This window comes from Felis catus, chromosome A3 (assembly GCF_018350175.1).
Source record: "Felis catus isolate Fca126 chromosome A3, F.catus_Fca126_mat1.0, whole genome shotgun sequence".
Lineage (NCBI taxonomy): Eukaryota > Metazoa > Chordata > Mammalia > Carnivora > Felidae > Felis > Felis catus.
The window spans coordinates 101,620,127-101,641,024 of record NC_058370.1 but is presented as its reverse complement, the minus strand read 5'-3'; the positions used below and the strand labels follow the sequence as shown (position 1 = coordinate 101,641,024).

The 20,898-nt window shown below is 47.5% G+C and overlaps 1 protein-coding gene and 1 long non-coding RNA gene across 8 annotated transcripts in view; one reads left to right on the top strand and one right to left on the bottom strand.

Moving 5' to 3' along the window:
• Positions 1 to 5,821: 5,821 nt before the first annotated feature.
• TEX37 (testis expressed 37) overlaps positions 5,822 to 20,898 on the bottom strand; it is a 65,184-nt gene continuing 50,107 nt past the window's right edge. For 2 of the 6 annotated variants that reach the window (XM_019827547.3, XM_019827549.3), the window contains 3 exons: positions 10,028 to 10,064; positions 8,950 to 9,042; positions 5,822 to 6,362 (listed from right to left, as the gene is read on the bottom strand). In XM_019827547.3, the coding sequence (XP_019683106.3) occupies positions 5,934 to 6,362; positions 8,950 to 9,042; positions 10,028 to 10,064 (559 nt within the window). In that variant the 3' untranslated portion in view covers positions 5,822 to 5,933. Of the gene's footprint in view, positions 6,363 to 8,949; positions 9,043 to 10,027; positions 10,065 to 10,482; positions 11,009 to 20,898 lie in introns of those variants that run through there. The other 4 variants (XM_006930287.5, XM_003984251.5, XM_006930288.4 and 1 more) reach the window with 4 other exon arrangements.
• Positions 10,951 to 19,703, top strand: LOC109498251. 2 transcript variants are annotated; one of them, XR_006595724.1, is made up of 5 exons: positions 10,951 to 11,219; positions 12,829 to 13,646; positions 15,531 to 15,645; positions 18,264 to 18,443; positions 18,869 to 19,703. It is a non-coding gene; the product is annotated as an uncharacterized LOC109498251 (long non-coding RNA). The 2 variants fall into 2 exon arrangements; XR_002741199.2 differs by having other exon boundaries at positions 18,229 to 18,443.

Here is a 20,898-nt window from a genome sequence, read left to right as displayed (position 1 = left end):
GCAATAATTCGGGGGGGGGGGGGGAGGGGGGAGGGGAAGACAGAAAGAAACAGCAAGTGCGCAGGCGCCGACGTCGGCCTGCTGCCTGTGAACTTGGGGAAGGCAGGGAGCCTGGTAGGAAGGGTGGCGCAGGTGAGGGGCCCCAGAGGCCAGGTCCTGCCCATGAGAAAGAATGGGGAAGCATGATATGGGGAGGGCCTGCAGGGGGCGCTCCGGCTGCGGTGGGGTCTGAGGCAAGACCAAGTCAGAGAGATTTCCAGGATGGGGCTGTCGTGCCTGCAGTGGCTCTTGCCCAGACACAGCTCAGGGTCACCTTGGGGCCTGCGTGTGGGACTGTGTGGCCAGTGCCTCACGTGCCGTGTGTTGGGGTCTCTATTCATCATCGTCGCTGGAGCCAGCGACTCCCTGTGCTGTCCTGCTCCGAGGGGCCCAGGTCCCAGCCAGCCTTCCTGCTCTGGCTCCCGTGGACCTGTCCGGGCATGACTCTGTGATCCATTTCAGATCTTCAGCGTGGCCAGTTCCAGCCCTTGGAAGTCCATGACGAGGGCTGTGACCTCCTGAACACCTCGGATTCAGAATCCAGAGGGAGCCCTGCATCTGCCCATCCTCTTGGTGGGGCAATTGTTCACACCAAATGGCAGGTTTGGAAACTTGGACGTTAGGGAGCAAGAGAGCTATCATATTAAAGGGCTTTCTATCATTTATTTAGAACAAAATGGCATGCAACACTCTAAAACTGACTGGACCACTGGGGTTAGAATCAGATGCTTCTGGGGTTCAGATTCTAGCTTTGCCATGTGTGGCTTTGGGCCGATACTTAACTTCCCTGAACCTCTGTCTCTTCATCCCTATGTGAGGACAGAAGAATGTGATGTATGTACACAGCCTGGCTTACAACAGGTGATGGGTAAAGGGTGGCTATTGTTACATTTTTGCAACCAAATCACTTTGTGGAAGTAACTATGTGTTAAAACTGTCAGCGGACCCGTATGGCCCACCACTGGAAAAAACGTTCACAAGCACTGAAAAGTGGTGAGATTTCACTCATAAACTTTCTTTTACAGACATCCTAGAAGCCATTTTGGATAAAACAGATTCACGAAAGAGTGTAAGAGGTCAAGGAGAAGGGACACGCTAGCGAGAAAGCATTTTGCAACCCATGAAGAGATAAGGGTCATTTGTGGAATTATTCAACCTCACCGGGGAGAAGATTATACTATCCAACTAACAGACTTTCTCTTTCACGCTCTCCTCCTTCCCTCCCTTCCTTTCTTCCTTCCTCCCTCCCCCTCCTTTCCCTCCCTCCCTTCCCCCTTCCATCCCCCTTTCCTTCCAGCCTTCCTTCCTCTCTTTTTTTTTTTTTTTTTACTCAGAATAGCAAGGATGACAAGGATATTATGAACGAATACACTTAAAGATGGCTAGCCATAGTCTAAAGGTACGTCTTCCTTTTTTTCCTCCTTTCCTTTCTTCCTTTTCCTCCCTCCCGTCCTCCTTTCCTTCCTGTTTAATTTTTTGTTATTTATTTTTGAGAGAGAGAAAGGGAGAGTGTGTGGGGGAGGGACAGAAGGAGACAGAATCTGAAGCAGGCTCCATGCCGTCAACGCAAAACCTGACATGGGGCTAAAACCCACAACGTGAGCTCATGACCTGAGCTGAAGCGGGGTGCTCAACCAACTGAGCCATCCAGGTGCCTCATCCTGTTTTACTGTTTATGATGGAAAATTTAAACATGCACGAAAGTGGAAAAGAAGGCAGGATGATGGACTTCCATGCACCCATCACCAGCTACAGTTATTTTGTCACTGATCTTGTTTTATTTATTCCCTTGTTCCAGTAACACTGCTTTGCTACAGCATTTTAAAGTAAATTTCAGAGGCACCTGGGTGGCTCAGTCAGTTAAGTATGCGACTTCAGCTCAGGTCATGATCCCCCTGGTTCATGAGTTTGAGCCCCACATCTGTGAGTTCGAGCCCCACATCAGGCTCTGTGCTGACAGCTTAGAGCCTAGAGCCTGCTTTGGATTCTGTGACTTCCTCTCTTTCTGCCCCTTCCCCACTCAAGCTCTGTGTCTCTGCCTCTGTCTCTCTCTCTCAAAAATAAATAAGCATCACGAAAAAAATAAATCAATAAAGTAAGTTTCAGACATCATCTCTCCTGTATTTCAAAATGAAATCTCACTGGGGCACCTGGGTGGCTCAGTCGGTTAAGTGACCGACTTCGGCTCAGGTCATGATCTCACGGTTCGTGGGTTCGAGCCCCGCATCAGGCTCTACGCTGACAGCTCAGAGCCTGGAGCCTGCTTCGGATTCTGTGTCTCCCTCTCTCTCTGCCCCTCCCCTGCTTGCACTCTGTTCTCACTCTGTCTCTCAAAAATAAATAAATGTAAAAAAAAAAAAAAAAAAAGAAGAAGTCTAATATAACCAAAAGGCAATCATCACACCTAAAAAAGATTCCTTGATATTAAAGATACGCCTGTTTAGAACGTGGTTTGGTAATGCTCATTGAGAATATATACATACACTTTGACACAGTAACTTTGCTTCTTTCTCTACGGAAAAAAGTTTATTCTGTAGCCTAATTTGCAAGAGAAAAAGACATAATTGGAAACAACTTGAACATCTAACTGGTAAGTACGGTATGAACATGCAAGCGTGTTTGTAAAGTTTTTTTTTTTTTTAAGATTGTATTTTTGGGGCGCCTGGGTGGCGCAGTCGGTTAAGCGTCTGACTTCAGCCAGGTCACGATCTCGCGGTCCGTGAGTTCGAGCCCCGCGTCAGGCTCTGGGCTGATGGCTCGGAGCCTGGAGCCTGTTTCCGATTCTGTGTCTCCCTCTCTCTCTCCCCCTCCCCCGTTCATGCTCTGTCTCTCTCTGTCCCAAAAATAAATAAACGTTGAAAAAAAAAAATTTTTTTTTAAAAGATTGTATTTTTAAGTAATCTCTACATCCAACACAGGGCTTGAACTCATGAAGGATATTTATAAAGTTTTAAGGCTGAATGGCGATGCTTATTGCTAATGCAACGAAGACCAAGCAGCGTTTAAAATTACATATTCAGGGGCACCTGGATGGCTCAGTTGGTTAAGCATCCGACTCTTGATCTGGACTCAGGTCATGATCTCATAGTCATGAAATTGAGCCCCGAGTTAGGGCTCCCCACTGACAGCACAGAGCCTGCTTGGGATTCTCTCTCTCTCCCTCTCTCTCTGCCTGCCCCCCTCCACCTCTTGCATAGTCTCTCCCTCTCTCTTCTCTCTCTCAACAATAAACTTAAAAAAATAAATCAAATTACGTATCCAGCATGAGATTTGTAAAAATGCCTATACAAGGTCTCTCCGAGCACTGACTATATCTTAGATGCTGTGCAGTGTTTACTCAAAAGGTGGGAGCATTATGAATGCCTCTTACAGATGAGGAAACTGCTGTTCAGAGACATGAAATCACTTTCTAGAATACCCCTCAGGTGCTAGGTAGTAAACTCAGGCATGGGTGGAGCCCTAGATTTGTCTGGCTCTACAGCCCAAGGATCTGACCGAGCATCTGCTACGCTGGGAATCAAAATGTTACCAGTAGTTACTGGCTGAGCAGTGGGATTAGAGGGGATTTCTTTTTCTTCTTCGTGCTTTTCTTCACTTTGCAGCATTTTCCACTGAAGGTATTCATTTTATGTTAGCAAAAAATATGTTCCGATTACATATTTTAAATTGTGTATTTAAAAGTTCAGGGAGAACATATTAGGAACATGTGCTATACAAAGAACTAGCATGGCCAATGTGAAAAAAAAATCCTATAAACTGATAAGAAAAAAGATAATTCAGGGCAAAAGATGTGACTCCGAAACCCAATGGCAAATGATATAATAAAGACCATGGGAGTGCCTGGGAGGCTCAGTTGGCAGTGTGACCAATTTGTTTCCAGCTTAGGTCATCATCTCATGGTTCTGGGGATCAAGCCCCAAGTCAGGCTCCTTGCTGACAGAGTGCAGCCTGCTTGGGATTCTCTCTCTCACACTCTCTCTGCCCCTCCCCCACTTGTGTTCTGTCTCCCTCTCTCTCTCTCTTTCTTCCTCTCTCTCTCTCTCAAAATAAATAAGCTTAAAAAAAGAAGAGATCCTGTATCTCACCAGTACCCAAGTAATGACAAATTAAAACCACAATGAGATAGCATTTTCTATTTATCAAATTAGCAAAAATCAGAAGGATTGATAATGTCCATCATAAGGAGATGGGGATAAGAGGCACTAGTACCCACTGCTGGGAGGATGGGGGCACTTCTAATGGTATCCATTTTTTTTTTTTTTTTTGAGACAGAGAGAGACCGAGCATGAACGGGGGAGGGGCAGAGAGAGAGGGAGACACAGAATCGGAAACAGGCTCCAGGCTCTGAGCCATCAGCCCAGAGCCCGACGCGGGGCTCGAACTCCCGGACCGCGAGATCGTGACCTGGCTGAAGTCGGACGCTTAACCGACTGCGCCACCCAGGCGCCCCACTAATGGTATCTATTAACAGCAAACACCCACCCCATCAGACCCAGCACAAACCCAGCCCTTGTAAGACTCTTACAGAAATAAAAACAGCAAGGGTATATGTTCACAAATTGTTACTGCTGTATTATTTGTAGGAAGGAAACTGGAAAAGCCTCACTGCCCACAAATGAGAGAATCCTTCAATACGTCACAATCCATCAATTCAATGGAATATCAGGCAGCTGTTAAAAAAAAAAAATTAGATCTATCATGGTTTGTGAGATCGAGCCCCACATCAGGCTCTGTGCTGACAGCTCGGCTCCTACTTGGGATTCTCTCTCTCTTCCTCTCTCTGTCCTTCCCTCATTCCTACTCCCTCTCTCTCTCTCAAAATAAATAAATAAACTTTAAAATAATAACGATAATTGCATCCGGGGTGGCTGACGGGCTCACTAGGTAGAGCATGCAACTCTTGGTCTCAGGGTCGTGAGTTCAAGCCCTACACTGGGCATGGAGGCTGTTAAAATCAAACAAACAAAAACAAAGAAAGAAAAAATAGATCTGTAAGTGATGGCTTGTGAAGAGAAACGGAAGGTGCAGAGTATTGTGTATGACCTCATTACTCAAGCATGGTCCCCTGTCCGGAAGTGCTGGCCTCACCTGGGAGCTTGTCGGAAATGCAGAATCTTGCCCCTGTCCTAGACTGACTGGCTCAGAATCTGCATTTTAACGAGATTCCCTGGGGAAGCACTAGGTCTCTGGTGTGATTCCAATGGGCAAGTCTCCTCAGGTTTTGTGGCAAAAATGGACAGTCGTCCACCCCAATACACCCTCTCCTTCTATTCTGCTGGCTTCCTGTTTTTCACCGGCACATGGCCACCCAGGATGAAGGTATATTTCCCAGCCTTCCTTGCAGTTTGGTGGGACCATGTGGCCAGGCTGTGGCCAAGAGGGCAGAACTGGAAGGGAAGAGTGTCATTTCTGCATTGTGCCCCTAAGAGGGCATATGCATGTTTGCAAAAGCACCGCTGAGCAAGAAGGAACGTGTAAACTGACGCCCTTGAAGTGGTCACTGTGGGTGGCTCCAGCGTGGGACCAGTTTGCAATCGCACTCAGCATCCAGACAACTCTGGGGAACGTGATTTTTCCCATTTCGTAAGTAAATGCCTGCAGCAGCAAGAATCTTTACAGCAGGACGCTCAACTGACACGGATTCCAGCCTCCAAAGACGCCAGTTTTCCTTCTCTCCCTCCGTCCTGCCCTCCTTCCCTCATCCCCTCCTCCTCCTACAGGTGGGCAGAGATGTGGTCCCAGGGCAGGCAGGGCGCAAAGTAGAACAGGCAGGGCTCCTGGATCATCTTCCACGGCTTTATTTTCACTTCTCCTGTCCATTCTCCAAGGGCAGTGGGGGATTGCCTGGTGACAGGGAGGGTTTCCACAGTGCCCCTGCGGGTGCCCCACACTTCCTACTGGTAAAATGGCATCAAGGGCCCCCATCGGTTCAAGACGGGGAACTTGACTTTGTGGTGACGAGGACAGAGGCAGCCAGGCAGTAGGAAGTAGCCTTTGCCCTCCTTGGCGGCAGGCTGGCGCTCGGGCTCCAGGAGGCACAGAAAGTGGGCGCTCTGGTGGACGCGGTTGGGATCGCCCTGGGCCAGGTACAGAGCGTGGGAAACTGGGTACACGGAATGGCAGAGACCGGTGAACCTGCCTTCGCCCTCTGCCGTGGTCACCCGGTCTTGGTCTTGTGGTGGGAAGAAGCCTGGGAGCCCCAGGTCTCTGGCGGTCATGGGAGGAGTTTTGAAGGCGGGGTACCCATCCTCTAGCTTGGGCTTGGAGCTGGGGATCGGCCTGTACAACTCTTTGTCCCGGAGCTGGGCATCCAGCTTCACTTGCTGTGGAAATAAATCACACATGAACCGAGAGCTGAGCTCCGTGAGAGGCGAAGCCTCCTTGGCCTCATCCTCCAGGGAGCACACTTCTCTTTATTTAAAAAACATTGGGGGTGCCTGGGCAGTTCAGTCCTTTGAGTGTCCTACTCTTGATCTGAGCTTGGGTTGTGATTCCAGGGTGGTGGGATCCAGCCCCATGCTCTGTGTGACGCCCGCTTAGGATTCTCTCTCTTTCCCTCTGCCCCTCTCCCCGACTCATGCTCTCTCTCTCTTAAAAAAAAATTAAATTAGTTTTTGAATGGTAATGTATATGACTGAGGGCAATACTGAAATAATACAAAGGGTTTTTTTAATTTATTAAAAAATTTTTTGTAATGTTTTATTTATTTTTGAGAGAGAGTGCAAGCAGGGGAGGGGCAGAGGGAGAGAGAAGGGGACAGAGGATCCAAAGCAGGCTCTGTGCTGACAACAGCAAGCCCAGTGTGGGGCTTGAACTCATGAACCTCCAGATCAGAACCCGAGCAGAAGTCAGATGCTCAACCGACTGAGTCACTCAGGTGCCCTTCTTCTTCTTCTTCTTCTTCTTTTTTTAATGTTTATTTTATTTATTTTTGAGAGAGAGAGTGAACAGGGGAGGAGCAGAGAGAGAGGGAGACAGTATCCCAAGCAGGCTCCCCTCTGTCAGCACAGAGACTAACTCAGGGCTTGAACTCACAAACTGAGAGATCATGACTTGAGTCGAAATCAAGAGTCAGACGCCTAACCGACTAAGCCACTCAGGTGCCCCATGTATCTTTTTAGATATAGTTTATGTACATATAAACATATAATGAAGTTCCACACACCCTTGGTTTGTACACAAATGCACATTATAATCCCACTCTGCACTTTGCTTCCACCAAATACTATATCCCAGAAATTGTCCCCTTTGTTTGTCTAGACCTTATTTTTAGGGGCGAAACCTCGAAATAGGAAAGGATTTCTTAAGACTTCAAAAGAGCAGATGATACAGGGAAAGATGCTATATTTTGCCAGTAAGAATTGGGTAAGAATTGCGATTCACTGAGAGGAAGTGAAAAGATGAACCACAGCCTGTGAACTTTTGCCACTTCATATAACTAACAAATGAAACATGTCTAGAATATGTAAAGAACTCCTACAAATTAATAAGAAAAAGACAAACATCCCACTTAAAAAAAAATGGGCAAAAGGCAGGACAGACATCTCACAGAATAATAAATATCCGGAAACACGGGATCACAAGAAAATATTATTTCAAACCAACCAAATCAGCAAACCTCTGAAAGTCTATCAATACCAAGTTTATGGCAAGGTTGGAGAGTTACAGAACTGACTGTCTCTGCTGCATCGATGTAACAACTTTGGCAAATAGCGACGTTACCTGTGACCAGCAATTCCACTCCCGGGGTGGTGGATACATTAGGCTGTGCAATCCGCATTGCAGCACTGGGCAGTGGGGAGGGGTAACAAAAAAGTAAAAACCCAGATGGCCAACGGGACAGGCATGGTGGCACATTCATGCAGTGTAGTACCACACAGCAGAAATGAATAATATATTATATAAAATACAATGTTCAGCAAAAAATAAAAGTCACAGAAGAGGATGAATAGTATGATCCAATATATAATAAAGCTCAAAAGGCAAACCTAAACAATTTGTTTGAAGGGACACATACATATAGAGTAAAGCTATTTTTTAAAGAAACACACAAGGGAGGGGAGCCTGGGTGGCTCAGTTGGTGGAGCATCCGACTCTTGATTTGGCTCAGGTCATGATCTCACGGTTCGTGAGTTCGAGCCCCACGTCAGGTTCTGCACTGACAGTGAGGAGCCTGCTTGGGATTCCCTTTCTGCCTCTGCCTCTCTTTCAGAAATAAATAAATAAACTTAAAATAAACACACACACACACACACACACACACACACACACACACACGGGAATGATTAACCCAAAATTCAGAATAGTGGCTACGTCTGGAGGTGGGAGGAGGTGGGAGCAGGGAGGGGTTCACTAGGGCTCTCTGGTACTTCTAACGTGCTATGTTTTAAGCTGGCTGATAATGGGTACATTGGTGTTTGTTTTGTCAATGTTATTTAAATTGTAAACGTATATTATTTACACTCTTTTGCATGCATGACTTAGAGTTGATGTACATTTTATTTTATTTTTTTTATTTTTTTTAACGTTTATTTATTTTTGAGACAGAGAGAGACAGAGCATGAACGGGGGAGGGTCAGAGAGAGGGAAGCACAGAACCTGAAACAGGTTCCAGGCTCTGAGCTGTCAGCACAGAGCCTGACGCAGGGCTCGAACTCACGGACCGCGAGATCACGACCTGAGCTGAAGTCGGCCGCTTAACCAACTGAGCAACCCAGGCGCCCCTAGAGTTGATGTACATTTTAAAGCATACATACTCACAAAACATACACATAAAAGACTTCTTTAGATCTCCTGGCATCAGCTATTGTTCTAAGTAAGTGCCCCCAATATCCACGCTCATAATACAAATGCAGTAAAGATGACTTCAGTCGGCCATTGAAGAAAAGACAAGACCCAGCGACTCCTTACCTCTTGTAGTGTGACCCTGGAGTATTTGTGCTTCCCGTAGGGTTGATAGTCAATCATGTAAGAGCTCTGGTATATATCTAAGTCCACAGGGGCCTAAAGGGCAGGGGAGATTACAAAACAAGAGATCCCGTCTTGCCATTCTTCCACCTAAAGGCAGTCGTGGCTTCTCATGGTCTACAGGACCAAGACCAACTTTTGGGCTTGGCATTCAGAGCCCTTCACAATCTGGCTTCTACTGACCTCTACCACCTCATCCCACTTGGCTCCCCCCCCATGCCCTCTGTACACCAGCCTCGCTACAGTCTACTCTTCACAGGTGCACATGATCTTATCTCCCGCCGGAAACACCAGTGGTACTCCTCACGGACTGGCAAACTCCTACACATTCTCCAAAACCCAGATTAAATTTCGCCCCCAAACATCTATCCCACTCCTTCATTCCTCACCTCCCCCCAATTAAACTTTTTCTCCTCCGCTTTCATACAACATTTTACGTCCCTTGTTGCAGCACTTATCGTGGCGAATTGTAATGGATTTAATGAAGCACACAAGGTTAGGACCTAATCTTGGACATCTCTGCAGCCTCAAAACCCAGCACAGGGACCGACACACCCACGATACCTAATACATGCATGCTGAATACGTAAATGAACCCTCAGAACATTGCAAATCGTTAGCTTTCCCCTACTGGTTAAAAAACAAGAAAAAGGGGCGCCTGGGTGGCGCAGTCGGTTAAGCGTCCGACTTCAGCCAGGTCACGATCTCGCGGTCCGCGAGTTCGAGCCCCGCGTCGGGCTCTGGGCTGATGGCTCAGAGCCTGGAGCCTGTTTCCGATTCTGTGTCTCCCTCTCTCTCTGCCCCTCCCCCGTTCATGCTCTGTCTCTCTCTGTCCCAAAAATAAATAAACGTTGAAAAAAAAAATTTAAAAAAAAAAACAAAAAAAAGAAAAACAAGAAAAAAAAACCCCACCATTTCAGAATGATCATCATAGGGATCCCCAAAGCGCCTGGGCCTGTTTGTTAAAGCTGCCCAACCTCGAAGTGGCCACAAGGGACAGACAGAAAGCCACAACACTCACCTGTCTGGAGTACACCACACCTGCCATGGCAGATGACCTAGACACAAACAAGTTGGTTAGCCCTGCTTCTGTCACATGCCGGGGAAACAGCCATTGTCCCCAAAGCTGTGCCAACCGAGCACAACTGCCCCAATCCTCTCAGCCCCAGCCTGCACATGACTCAGTCACCCAGGGGTTGATGGCAGCAGGGATCAATGGGCAGGTGGACAGGGGTCCTGGGACAAAGGGGCATGAGCAGGCCCCAGACCGAACCTGAGCCGATGAGAACATCGGATTCACCTCTCAAGCAGGGCAAGTCGTGTGCTGGTAAATATTTAACAACCACCTTTGGAGGCAAATAAATAAGCGTTTACCGATTTCTGCATTTCTGTCGTGCAAATGCTCCCACCATGGCCCATTTCAAGCTACCCACATAACGCTGCACTGAGGAAGCAAGCCACGGGCCTAGGACTTACAGGTGCCCTGATTCAGAAGCACAAATCATGTTTTCCAGCAGGGATCGGGAGCATCCAGGGTGAAGAAGCAAGGTTCTGCATTCCCAGTTGAATGATAGCCGCAGGTAGGTCCAATCCTGCCCCTCGCCCCCCCAGCCCTGAAGTTTTAGCGGGGAGCCTCACAGCTGGGCACTGGGGAGCAATCTGAGCTCACCCTGTCTTGTGTGCATGGACCCCTAGGCTCTTGACTGGTACTCCATTTCATTCCCATGGAACACTGCCCCGAGCCTATTCCATTCAGTGGGCTGTGACCCAGTGGGGTGGTTGCCAGACCTCAAAAAGTCCCTACGCCCCCTCCTTTTTGTGCATAAAGAGCTCCCCTCCTGGGGCTGGGGGCCAGCTTCAGTGCAAACAGCACCTACCCCTCCTTCTACCAAGCAGATGACGATGTTCCTGTCCTTCCAACTCCAGGTGCCCCTGCCTCGTGAAGAGTCCTGTCTCTGTGCCCCTCCACCACACCTGTCTTTGAGATGAACCCTGACCTGTGTGATGCAGGCTGCTTTGATCACAGCCCCTGGTCATTGTGATGGGTGGCCAGCTCACCTCCCGGGTGTCTGCCCCTGACTCAGCCTCTCAGAGCAAGTCACTGATGTTCCAGCACACCTGAGCCAGCATGAGCTCTAGCAGCAGCATTGGAAGGTACATGGGAGGCAGGGCCTTTACGGTACTCTACAGTCGGTCGTTTCCAGGAAAGGAAGGTAAACAGAACCCCACATGGGTTTTGACATCAGACCTTGCGTGACTCAATCCACTGCATACCATAGCCCCTCCAGGCAGGCCTCTGTTGGCTGAAAGGCTGGCTTGTCCATCCTCTGTCAAAATTTCACCCTCTTTCACGCCCTTTAGGATGGCTAGAATCCAAAAATGAAACGTAATAAATGTCGACAAAGATACGGAGAAACTGGAGCCCTTGTGTGCCCCTGGTGGGAATCGGAAGGTGGCACAGCCACTGTGGAAGACAAGATGGCGGTTCCTCCAAAAATCACACCTAAACAGAATTACCATATGATCCTGCAATTCTTCCTTTGAGTGTGTGCCCCAAAGAATTGAAAGCAGGAGCTCGAACACATACTTGCCCGACCATGTTCATGGCAGCAGTATTCACAATAGCCAAAAGATGCAAACAACCCCAATATCCATCAACAGGTGAATAAATAAACGAAACGTGATACATACACATAATGGAATACTATTCTGTTTTGTAAAAAGTTAAAAATTGTTAATTCCAGTGTAGTTAACATGCAGTGTTATACTTGTTGCAGATGTACAATACAGTGAGTCAACACTTGTATACATCACTCAGTGCTCCTCACAAGCGCCCTCCTTAAACCCCATCAGCTGTTTCACACATCTCCCGTCCACCTCCCCTCTGGTAACCACCAGTTTGTTCTCTATAGTTAGGAGTCTGGTTTTTTTGGTTTGTCTCTTTTTCCCTTTGTTCAAATATTATTCAGGGCTTTTTTGTTTTGTTTTGTTTTTAAGGTTTATTTATTTTTGAGACAGAGAGAGACAGAGCATGAATGGGGGAGGGTCGGAGAGAGAGGGAGACACAGAATCGGAAGCAGGCTCCAGGCTCCGAGCTGTCAGCACAGAACCCGACACGGGGCTCGAACTTGTGAACCACGAGCTCATGACCTGAGCCCAAGTCAGACACTTAACCGACTGAGCCACCCAGGTGCCCCTATTATTCAGTTTTAAAAAGAAGATCGGGGCACGTGCTGCAACATGGATGAACCTTGAGAACATTATGCTAAGTGAAATAAGTGAGACCACAAAGGACAAATATCGTAGGATTCCACTTATAAGAGGTGCCTAGAGATGTCAAAATCAGACAGAGGGGCACCTGGGTGGCTCAGTCAGTTGAGCGTCCGACTTCAGCTCAGGTCATTATCTCGCAGTCTATGAATTTGAGCCCCAAGTCAGGCTCTGTGCGGATGGCTCAGAGCCTGGAGCCTGTTTCGGATTCCGTGTCTTCCTCTCTCTCTGTTCCTCCCCCACTCGTGCTCTGTCTCTCTCTGTCTCGAAAATAAGTGAATGTTAAAAAAAGATTTTTAAAAATCAGAGAGACAGGCAGTAGAGTGGTGGTTGTCAGGGGTTGGGAGGAACGAGTACAGAGTTTTAAGAAGATAAAAACTTTCTGGAAATGGCTAGTGGCAATGATGGCATAGTATTGCAAACATACTTAAACCACCAAATTGTACATTTAAAATGGTAAATTTTAGGTTATATATATTTACCACAATAAAAATTAGTCACTCTTTTTAAGGGCCACCTCTCCCATGAAGCTCTCCTTGTTCTCTTTACTAGATGCTTCTCATTTATCCAACCAATATGTATGGAGCACTATTTTGTGTTGGGCACCGTTCTGAACTGTGCAGATTCAACAGTGAGCAATATTCCATCCCTTAGGCCACCACGATTGATTCAAGGAGAGGCTCGTGACCCAAGGTGGGCTGATGAGCATCATGCCAGCTCCTGGCAAAGCATCTCTCTCTTTCCGAGATAGCAGGCACTAAGAACTGTTGGAGCCTGGAGCTGTCCGAGGGCATCTTTGCCACCAGTCGAAGGGAGCCTGGCCAAAGAAGAAAATGAGCAGACCCAATGAGAAGACCCAAGAGATGGAGACAGAAAGTGACTGTATCACGAGGACACCAAGCCCCTGGATACAACCATGCCTGAAGCTTAAACTACATTCAGACTTTGCAGTTTGTATGAGCCGATGTATTCCTTTTCCTGCTGGAGCCAGTTTTAGTGGAGTTTGCACAACTTACAGCTAAAACAGTTCCAGCAAATCCAAGGTTGGAGAGAGAAAGTAGTTATTTCTCCTAGCAAACTGTGGTGTCCTTCAGGTAAAGAACTTGGTGTTAGTCACGTTTTTATCCCTCAGTGCACTGTCCCTTAGATGTAAGAATTTAAGAAGTGCTTGTGAACGTAATAACACTGAAGGAAATGGTAAAGAACTCGGTAAAGAATGCAATCGCGGCAGAGATACAAGCGGAAGGGACAGCCGGGCCACAACAAGAGGCTTTTGTGCCGCAAGGATATATTTCCAGGAAAATAAAACCAAGTGGAGTCCTGACTTCAAATCCTGATACTTGGTATCTTTACGCCTTTGGGTAAATCAGGTAAGTTCAGCAGAAACCAGTTTGATCATCTGTAAAACAGGTATGTGATTTCCACCTGAAATGAATGTAGAAAGCCAAATGGATGGGGCACCTGGGTGGCTCAGTCAGTTGAGCGTCCGACTTCGGCTCAGGTCATGATCTCACAGTCTGTGAGTTCAAGCCCCGCGTCGGGCTCTGTGCTGACAGCTCGGAGCCTGGAGCCTGCTTTGGATTCTGTGTCTCCCTCTCTCTCTGACCCTCCCCCGTTCATGCTCTATCTCTCTCTGTCTCAAAAATAAATAAACATTAAAAAAAAAATTAAAAAAAAAAAAAAAGAAAACCAAATGGATAATAAGTCTGTGACGGTACTTGGTGGCTCTTCATGCCAGTGTTTACCCATGTTTTCTGAGTCTCTGCTCTGGACCAGACGTTGTACAGGGCCTGTGATCAGAGTGGTGACGTAACACAGAAGTGGTCTCTGCCTTCATGAAGTTACAGCTTAGCGATAGAGAAATATATTATGTAAGTGAGTCTTTAAATACAACGGTGACAATGCCATCGAAGAGAAGTTGGGTGCGGGGACCTGATCCAGTTTTAGAGGGGAGACCTGCGCCAAGTAGTGACATTATAACTCAGTCCTAGGGAGGAAGGCGAATGCTCTGGCCTGTGTGACTGCTGTAGGACTCGAGGGAGCCCTGTCTTGTGTGGAAGACAGAGGCTGTTCTACTAGGGCAGAGTGAGGAGAGACAGGTGCGACTGACTCCAGATGAGGCTGGGGTGGGGGTGGTTTGTCCAGTGGGGTACACGGGGATTGGTGGGTTTTATCCTGAAAATAATGGGAAGTACTGGGGAATTAAAGCAGAAGGATGAAACAACATATCAAAAAGATCACTGATGGACAATGGCCTGGGGGGGGGGGGGGAGGGTGAGATAGGATCCAGGCAAGGAGTTTGCAGGCCACTAGCTGATGGTGGCGGCTGGGACAGGTCAGAGGAGATGACAGTGATAGGGAGAAGAATGGGCAGGTTCAAGAGGCATTTTGGAAGTAAACTCTATAGACTTTTTTCAATGTTTATGTATTTATTTTGAGAGAGAGAACGCAAGCGGGGAAGGGGCAGGGAGAGAGGGAGAGGGAGAATCCCAATCAGGCTTCAAACTCAGTGCAGAGCCCAGTGTGGGGCTCGATCTCATAACCTTGAGATCACGATCTGATTTTAAGAGTTGGACACGTAACCAACTGAACCGCCCAGTCACCCCAAACTCTATAGAATTCATTATCAGGAATCAGCAGGAGCAAGACAGAAGTATCAAAGACGGCTCCCAGATTTGGAGGATGAGCCGCTGGGGGTTGGTCCCCCTTTGGCAAGGTAGGAAACGCCAGCAGAGGAGCCAGCTTGGGGAGTAAGACAAATATTGCATTTGTGCGGCCTGTGTGGCTTCTAAGTGGGTAAGAGAATCTATAGCCCCCAGAAGAAAGCTCTGGACCTGTGATACCCACTCTGGAACTGCTGGTGACACAGGCGGTATTTGAAGCTAACAGAGAGGATTTGCCACGTTTGGGGAGCATAGCTCCCTCCCACACAGCCCTGCGGTGAGAGCCTGCCCTAAAGAGCTTTCTTCTGCCTCTCTAAAAGGGCAGCAGGAAGGGAAATAAGGCCACGGGAGTGAAAAGGTGAAGGGGTCCATGTACTCAGCCTTTTTTTTTTTTTTTTAGTTTCTGGCATTTGCCACTTCCACTGCGGTCAGGTTTCTGCAGAATCTCTGGGCTTCAGAGTTCATGCAGCAACGTCAATGCATTAACCTACAGGAGCAGGGCCGAGGCCTCAGATGGGCCACCCCATGGCTAGCCACCGTGGGCAGATTCACGCCGAGAGCCTCAGTGCCCCCATTTCTTCCTCCGTCTAGGCTACAACATAGCTACGACGCGTCGTAAGCTCACACGGACGCACTGCTGGATCGCCATGTCCCGATGTTCAAGTTCCCACCGTGCATTCCCTGTTGTTTTTCTGAAGCAGCACAGGTAAGTTTCTCATGGTTCTTGCTGTCTCCTCCAGCAGCATGAAGGGGGATCTTTTCAACATTGGTAAGGGATGAAAAATAAACCAGAAAACAAATCTTGTTTGCTTTTTTAAAGCCTAAATACGGGCGTTGGGTTCAAATTGTATAGAGGAAGACAAACTACGTGGCACGCTAGAAACCAACATGAGTGTGTTTCCAAAAACGTGGTTAGGGTGAAGTAAACGTTTAAAAGCACACACAAATATATTGTGTGGACAGCAATCAATAAGCAGAATCCGCAAAGCACAGGGCACACGGAAGGCTCTCAACGAGATCCTCCCCTCCTTCCTTCCGTGAGAACATTCACCTCTCTATCTTCATTTCCTTTTTGAGAAACTACATATGGACACGGTTGGATGACAAAACTAAAGGAGAAAAATAGGTACAATGCCTTGGCATCTGAGCTGGTATGCTGTAGGAGCCTAATTATCGTAGCAGTCATTCATTTGAGGGAGAATCAGTTTGGCTCCTTCTGGAGGGAAAGCTGGGCCCCAAGTTTCTGTCTATGCAAATTCAGCATGTTAATATTGTTAAATCACAGGAGGAAATTCTTTTCCCAAACCAGAAGCCTTCGAGTTCCTCCAGGCTTATATTAAAGGGATTACAATCCATTTCCTTCCTAATACGGCTAATGCGCTATGGGAAGCCCTCAGGCCAGGGATTAAAGCATTTATGCCTTTAATTAGGAGCAAACCTTCCCTTAGAGCCTGAAACACAAACAGCAAGACGACACTACAAAGGCCTCCTCCCAGAGCAATGGGGATACCGATCCCTCTCCAGGAGCCATGAGCCTCCAAAGGGCTTAGCAAACTCCCGCCTTTCCCAAACAGGGTGCCTCAGCTGGGAGGGCCCTCAGCAGAAACGGACACCCCTTCAGGTGAAGAACAAACAAACAAACAAAAACAGATCCTGTGGAGTTAATCAGAATCAGCCCCTGCCGCACAGCTCAGGGGGCAAGAGGCCCCACATCTTCGGGAGGGGGCCGGAGGGGGCAGGACACTAGAGCGCGTCAGTTTCGCTCTTCTAGATTTCCCCTGGGGACGCACACAACTGGGTCATTAGCTTTCAAGTGGACAACTCTGAAAATTAAGACGGGTTAGTGCTTCAGAGAGGTCTGTCCCTGCACAGATGCCTTCACCGGCCCCCAACACAGGGTTTGTCAACCTTTTCCATTCTAGATTCATAGCAACTAGCCGGGTCACCTAGAGCAGGCTTTCTCCAAGGGCAGCCTAGTGACCGGTTGCTTCAGAGTCCCCTGGATATATGTTAACACCTAGATTTTTGCTGCCACCCTCCGTGTCGGAATCTTTGGGAGTAGGAGCCAAGCCCAGAATCTACCTTTTAACAAGCCTCACGAGAGTCTTATGATTCTTTTTAATATTTTCTAAGTTTATTTATTCATTTTGAGAGAGAGGTAGCATGCATGGGAAGGACAGAGAGACAGAGAGAGGAAGAGAGAGAGAATCCCAGGCAGTTTCCACACTGCACGATGCGGGGTTTGAGCTCACAAAACGTGAGATCATGACCTGAGCCAAAACCAAGAGTAGGAAGCCCAGCTGACTGAGCCACCCAGGCGCCCCAGAGATTCTTATGGTTCTTATACTCAACTACAAGGAGACTATGGCCAGGCCACTCCTAGCTTTATGCCTTTATTTTTTTTTTTGATGTTTTATTTATTTTTGAGAGAGAGAGAGAGAGAGAGAGAGAGAGAACAAGTCAGGGAGGGGCAGAGAGAGAGGGAGACACAGAATCTGAAGCAGGCTCCAGGCTCTGGGCTATCAGCACAGAGCCCGAGGCGGGGCTCGAACCCGCGAACTGTGAGATTAACTGATTGAGTCAGCCAGGCACCCCACCCTTAGCTTTTTCTAGAGGCGGGAGGCCAGGACCAGGGTCTTTCAGAGACTTGTACAAGTGCAGAGAGCCAGTCAGGGCCCAGCCTGGGGTGCATGCAGAATGGTAGATGTGATTCACAGTTCATGTGAATCGATACCAAAAATGCCGGTGAAATTGCTAAACTGGTATAAGAACTTGGAGTCTGCTGCTTCATTTGTTCAAAAGCAGCTGCTGGAGGCTGCCTTGGGTGAGCAAGACACCGGGTCAGATGCTGTGCGTGTCCAGTCCCCGGGGTGGGGGGAGGGGGGCGGGGGGGAGAAGGAGGAAGGGGGCATTGTCATGGTGACAATAGGAGATGGAAAGCACAAGGTTTCTGCCATCTGAATTTTACAAACTGGTGACAGGGAGGAGGGGCAGGGGCCCAAAGGGAGGGTGAGCAAGCACAGGTAAGGGGTGCAGAAGGGAGGGCCATCTGGTATTGACAGGGGACTACACAAATGGCAGAAGAGATGTGGTGAAATCAAGTCTTAAATGCAGAGCCTCGTTTTGTCCAAATCTGGCCCATCTCTGAAGGTTCAGGTAACCTTCGACCTCTGGCAGCAACCACTTCCTGCCCGCTCACGCTCACCCACACCCCTCTCTCTCTGAGTATTTATAACACTCCAGCAGGTATTTGTCACATAACTGATGCTATTTCCATGTCTTTATTTAGGTGCGCCCTTTTTTTTTTTTTTGCTTCCCCAAAAGATCTGAACTGCCCTTTGCCTCTCCCGAGCCTGCCGGACTAGACTTACAAGTGCTAGACCCTGCAATAGTGTTCTTTTTGAGAGTCAGAAGATTTTGCATTTGAACCCAGCTCTGCCACTGAAAAACCACGTGCCCTCGGAGAAGTTCCTTATACTATCTTCTCGGTATCCTTCTCAAGTGGTAAGATGGGGATTCAAAATACCTACCCTGCAGGAGAATGGACTAAAATGCTGTAAATTCCCAGCTCAGCCCAATGCCTGGCCCGTCGCATCTGCTCACTAAACAAGAATGAGGGCGGAGCATGTCCCTCAACAGAACATGATGAAAGGGACTTCTTAAAGAAGACCATCGTGGGGGGGGGGGGGGTCTGGGTGGCTCCGTCAGTCAAGTATCCAACTTTGGCTCAGGTCACGATCTCACAGTTAGTGAGTTCGAGCCCCACGTCAGGCTCTGGGCTGACCGCTCAGAGCCCGGAGCCTGCTTCGGATTCTGGGTCTCCCTCTCCCTCTGCCCCTCCCCCACTCATGCTCTGTCTCTCTCTCTCTCTCTCTCTCTCTCTCTCTCTCAAAAATAAACAAACATTAATTTTTTTTTTTTTTTAAAAGAAGACCAGTGTGGGAGAAGTGTGCAGCACAGACAGGGAAGAGGAGGGCACAAGAGAAATGACAGCAGCTGGACGCACCTACAAGCAGCCAGGCACTTGAGAATTGCCTGGCCATTTGGTGACGATGGTAACAACAGAGCACAACTGCTGGGTTACGTCCCGACTGCTTCACCCCAGTCCTTCAGTATGAATCCTTACTCTCCCCATTTTGTAAACGAGGAAAATGAGGCACAGAAGGGATAAGTGACGTGCTTAGGGCCTCACACAGCTATTAAGCGACAGAGACAGGATTGCGGCCCCAGCTTCCTGTGGCCGGAGTTCATGTTTTCAATCCCTGAGCCCTGTGGCCTCTGCACACCTGGAGAGAAATGGGATGGGCTTCTAAAGAGGCAAGTTATATACCGGAATTTGGGGGGTAGTCTCTATTTCAAACAATGTCTTGAATTCCTTGAAGAACGTGAAACGGGGCCCCTGATCTGGAGGCTGTACCCGCCCTGAGGACGTGGCGTTCTCCAGCTGAACATCAACGAGTTCAGAGAATACTCACGTCGGACAAGACTGCTGTGATCACGATGGATCGCGACAAAAGTAAGGCAAGCAGCTATTTATGTCTGAAGACACACAAACCACGAACATCGTCCAAAACACAGGAATGACCAAACACGGCCCTAAACGTATTATTCCTCCTGCCTGATTGACAAGAATTCTCGAGCCCCTTTACCGAGTCCTCTGTTTCCTGAAAGTGTCCAATCCAGAGCAAAGCCTCGCTTCCTTGAACCCACCCTCAAATCACCTAATACAAACCCAAAGCCTATAATAAATAATTTTTGAAAGCATATGGGAAAGATGGCACTAGAGGAGGAGGACCCCAGGCTCGTCCCATCCCTCAGACACAACTATATAACGATCAAATCATTCTAAATACTTCAGAAATAAATACTTTTTGATTCCCCATTCTTCTAAACGCTTCTCATCGGATGTCTTCTCCCTCTTTGCAACTGGATGTAAACCCAACTTGTTCAAGTCCGGGCAGATTCCTGATGGTCTTTGGATGGAAGTCATTGACATCCCTCTGGAAATCCCAACGTTTCGGCGTCAAAGCTGTTTCCCAGACTGCCTCTTCCAATCAGAAGCCGAATCTTTGTCGGGCCACGCCATGGCTGGGGCCTTGGAAAGGGCCACTGCCCTTATCTTTGGCTGCTTTTGTGTTATTTTGTGTTATGCCTTGGCTATTTTTGTGTTTCTCTCATCTCTCCCATAGAAAGGGGAAGAGTTCTCTATTGAAGTGAGGAGGAGGATCTTATCGATGCCAAAGAACTGCCAAGAAGATTGAACATGAGGCCACTTCTAGTATGGTGACTGGCAGAGAGATCTCAAACTACAATTCTTAATTTGTTTTATTTTATTGTTATTTTAGTAATGCTTAAAAACATTTTTAAGTAATTCATATGATTAGCTTCTCTCTCTATTCTAGTACAATAAATCTCAAAATATGTGATATAGGTGAGGAATGAGATGCTCAGTGAGTGTCCTCATAGCATAAATTTTCTCAATCAATGAAGCTTACTATTTTCAAAATGACATATCAAAAAAGTAACCTGTTTAATAATTTTTAAATTTTTCACATGTTTAGTAAAAGATTAGGCATGTCTCAGAATTAAAATACACAAATGACTGGGGCATCTGGGTGTTCAGTCGGTTGAGCATTTGACTCTTGATTTTGACTCAGGTCATGATCTCACGGTTTATGGGATCGAACCCCATGTCGGGCTCTGAGCCTACTTGGAATTGTCTCTCTCCCTCTCTCTCTGCCTCTCCTCTGCTTGCTCTCTCTCTCTCAAAATAGGCATTTTAAAAACCCACAAATGACCAATAAACACATCATTACAAATTAAAAGGAACGCAAACAAACATATGCAATTTTCCGTTTATCAGAACATCAAAAAAAGTCTTAAATATAATTCCCAGTCCTGGTGTGAGGAAAACAGGTACTTCCTCATACACTATTGTTAGGAGTATAAGCTGCCATAA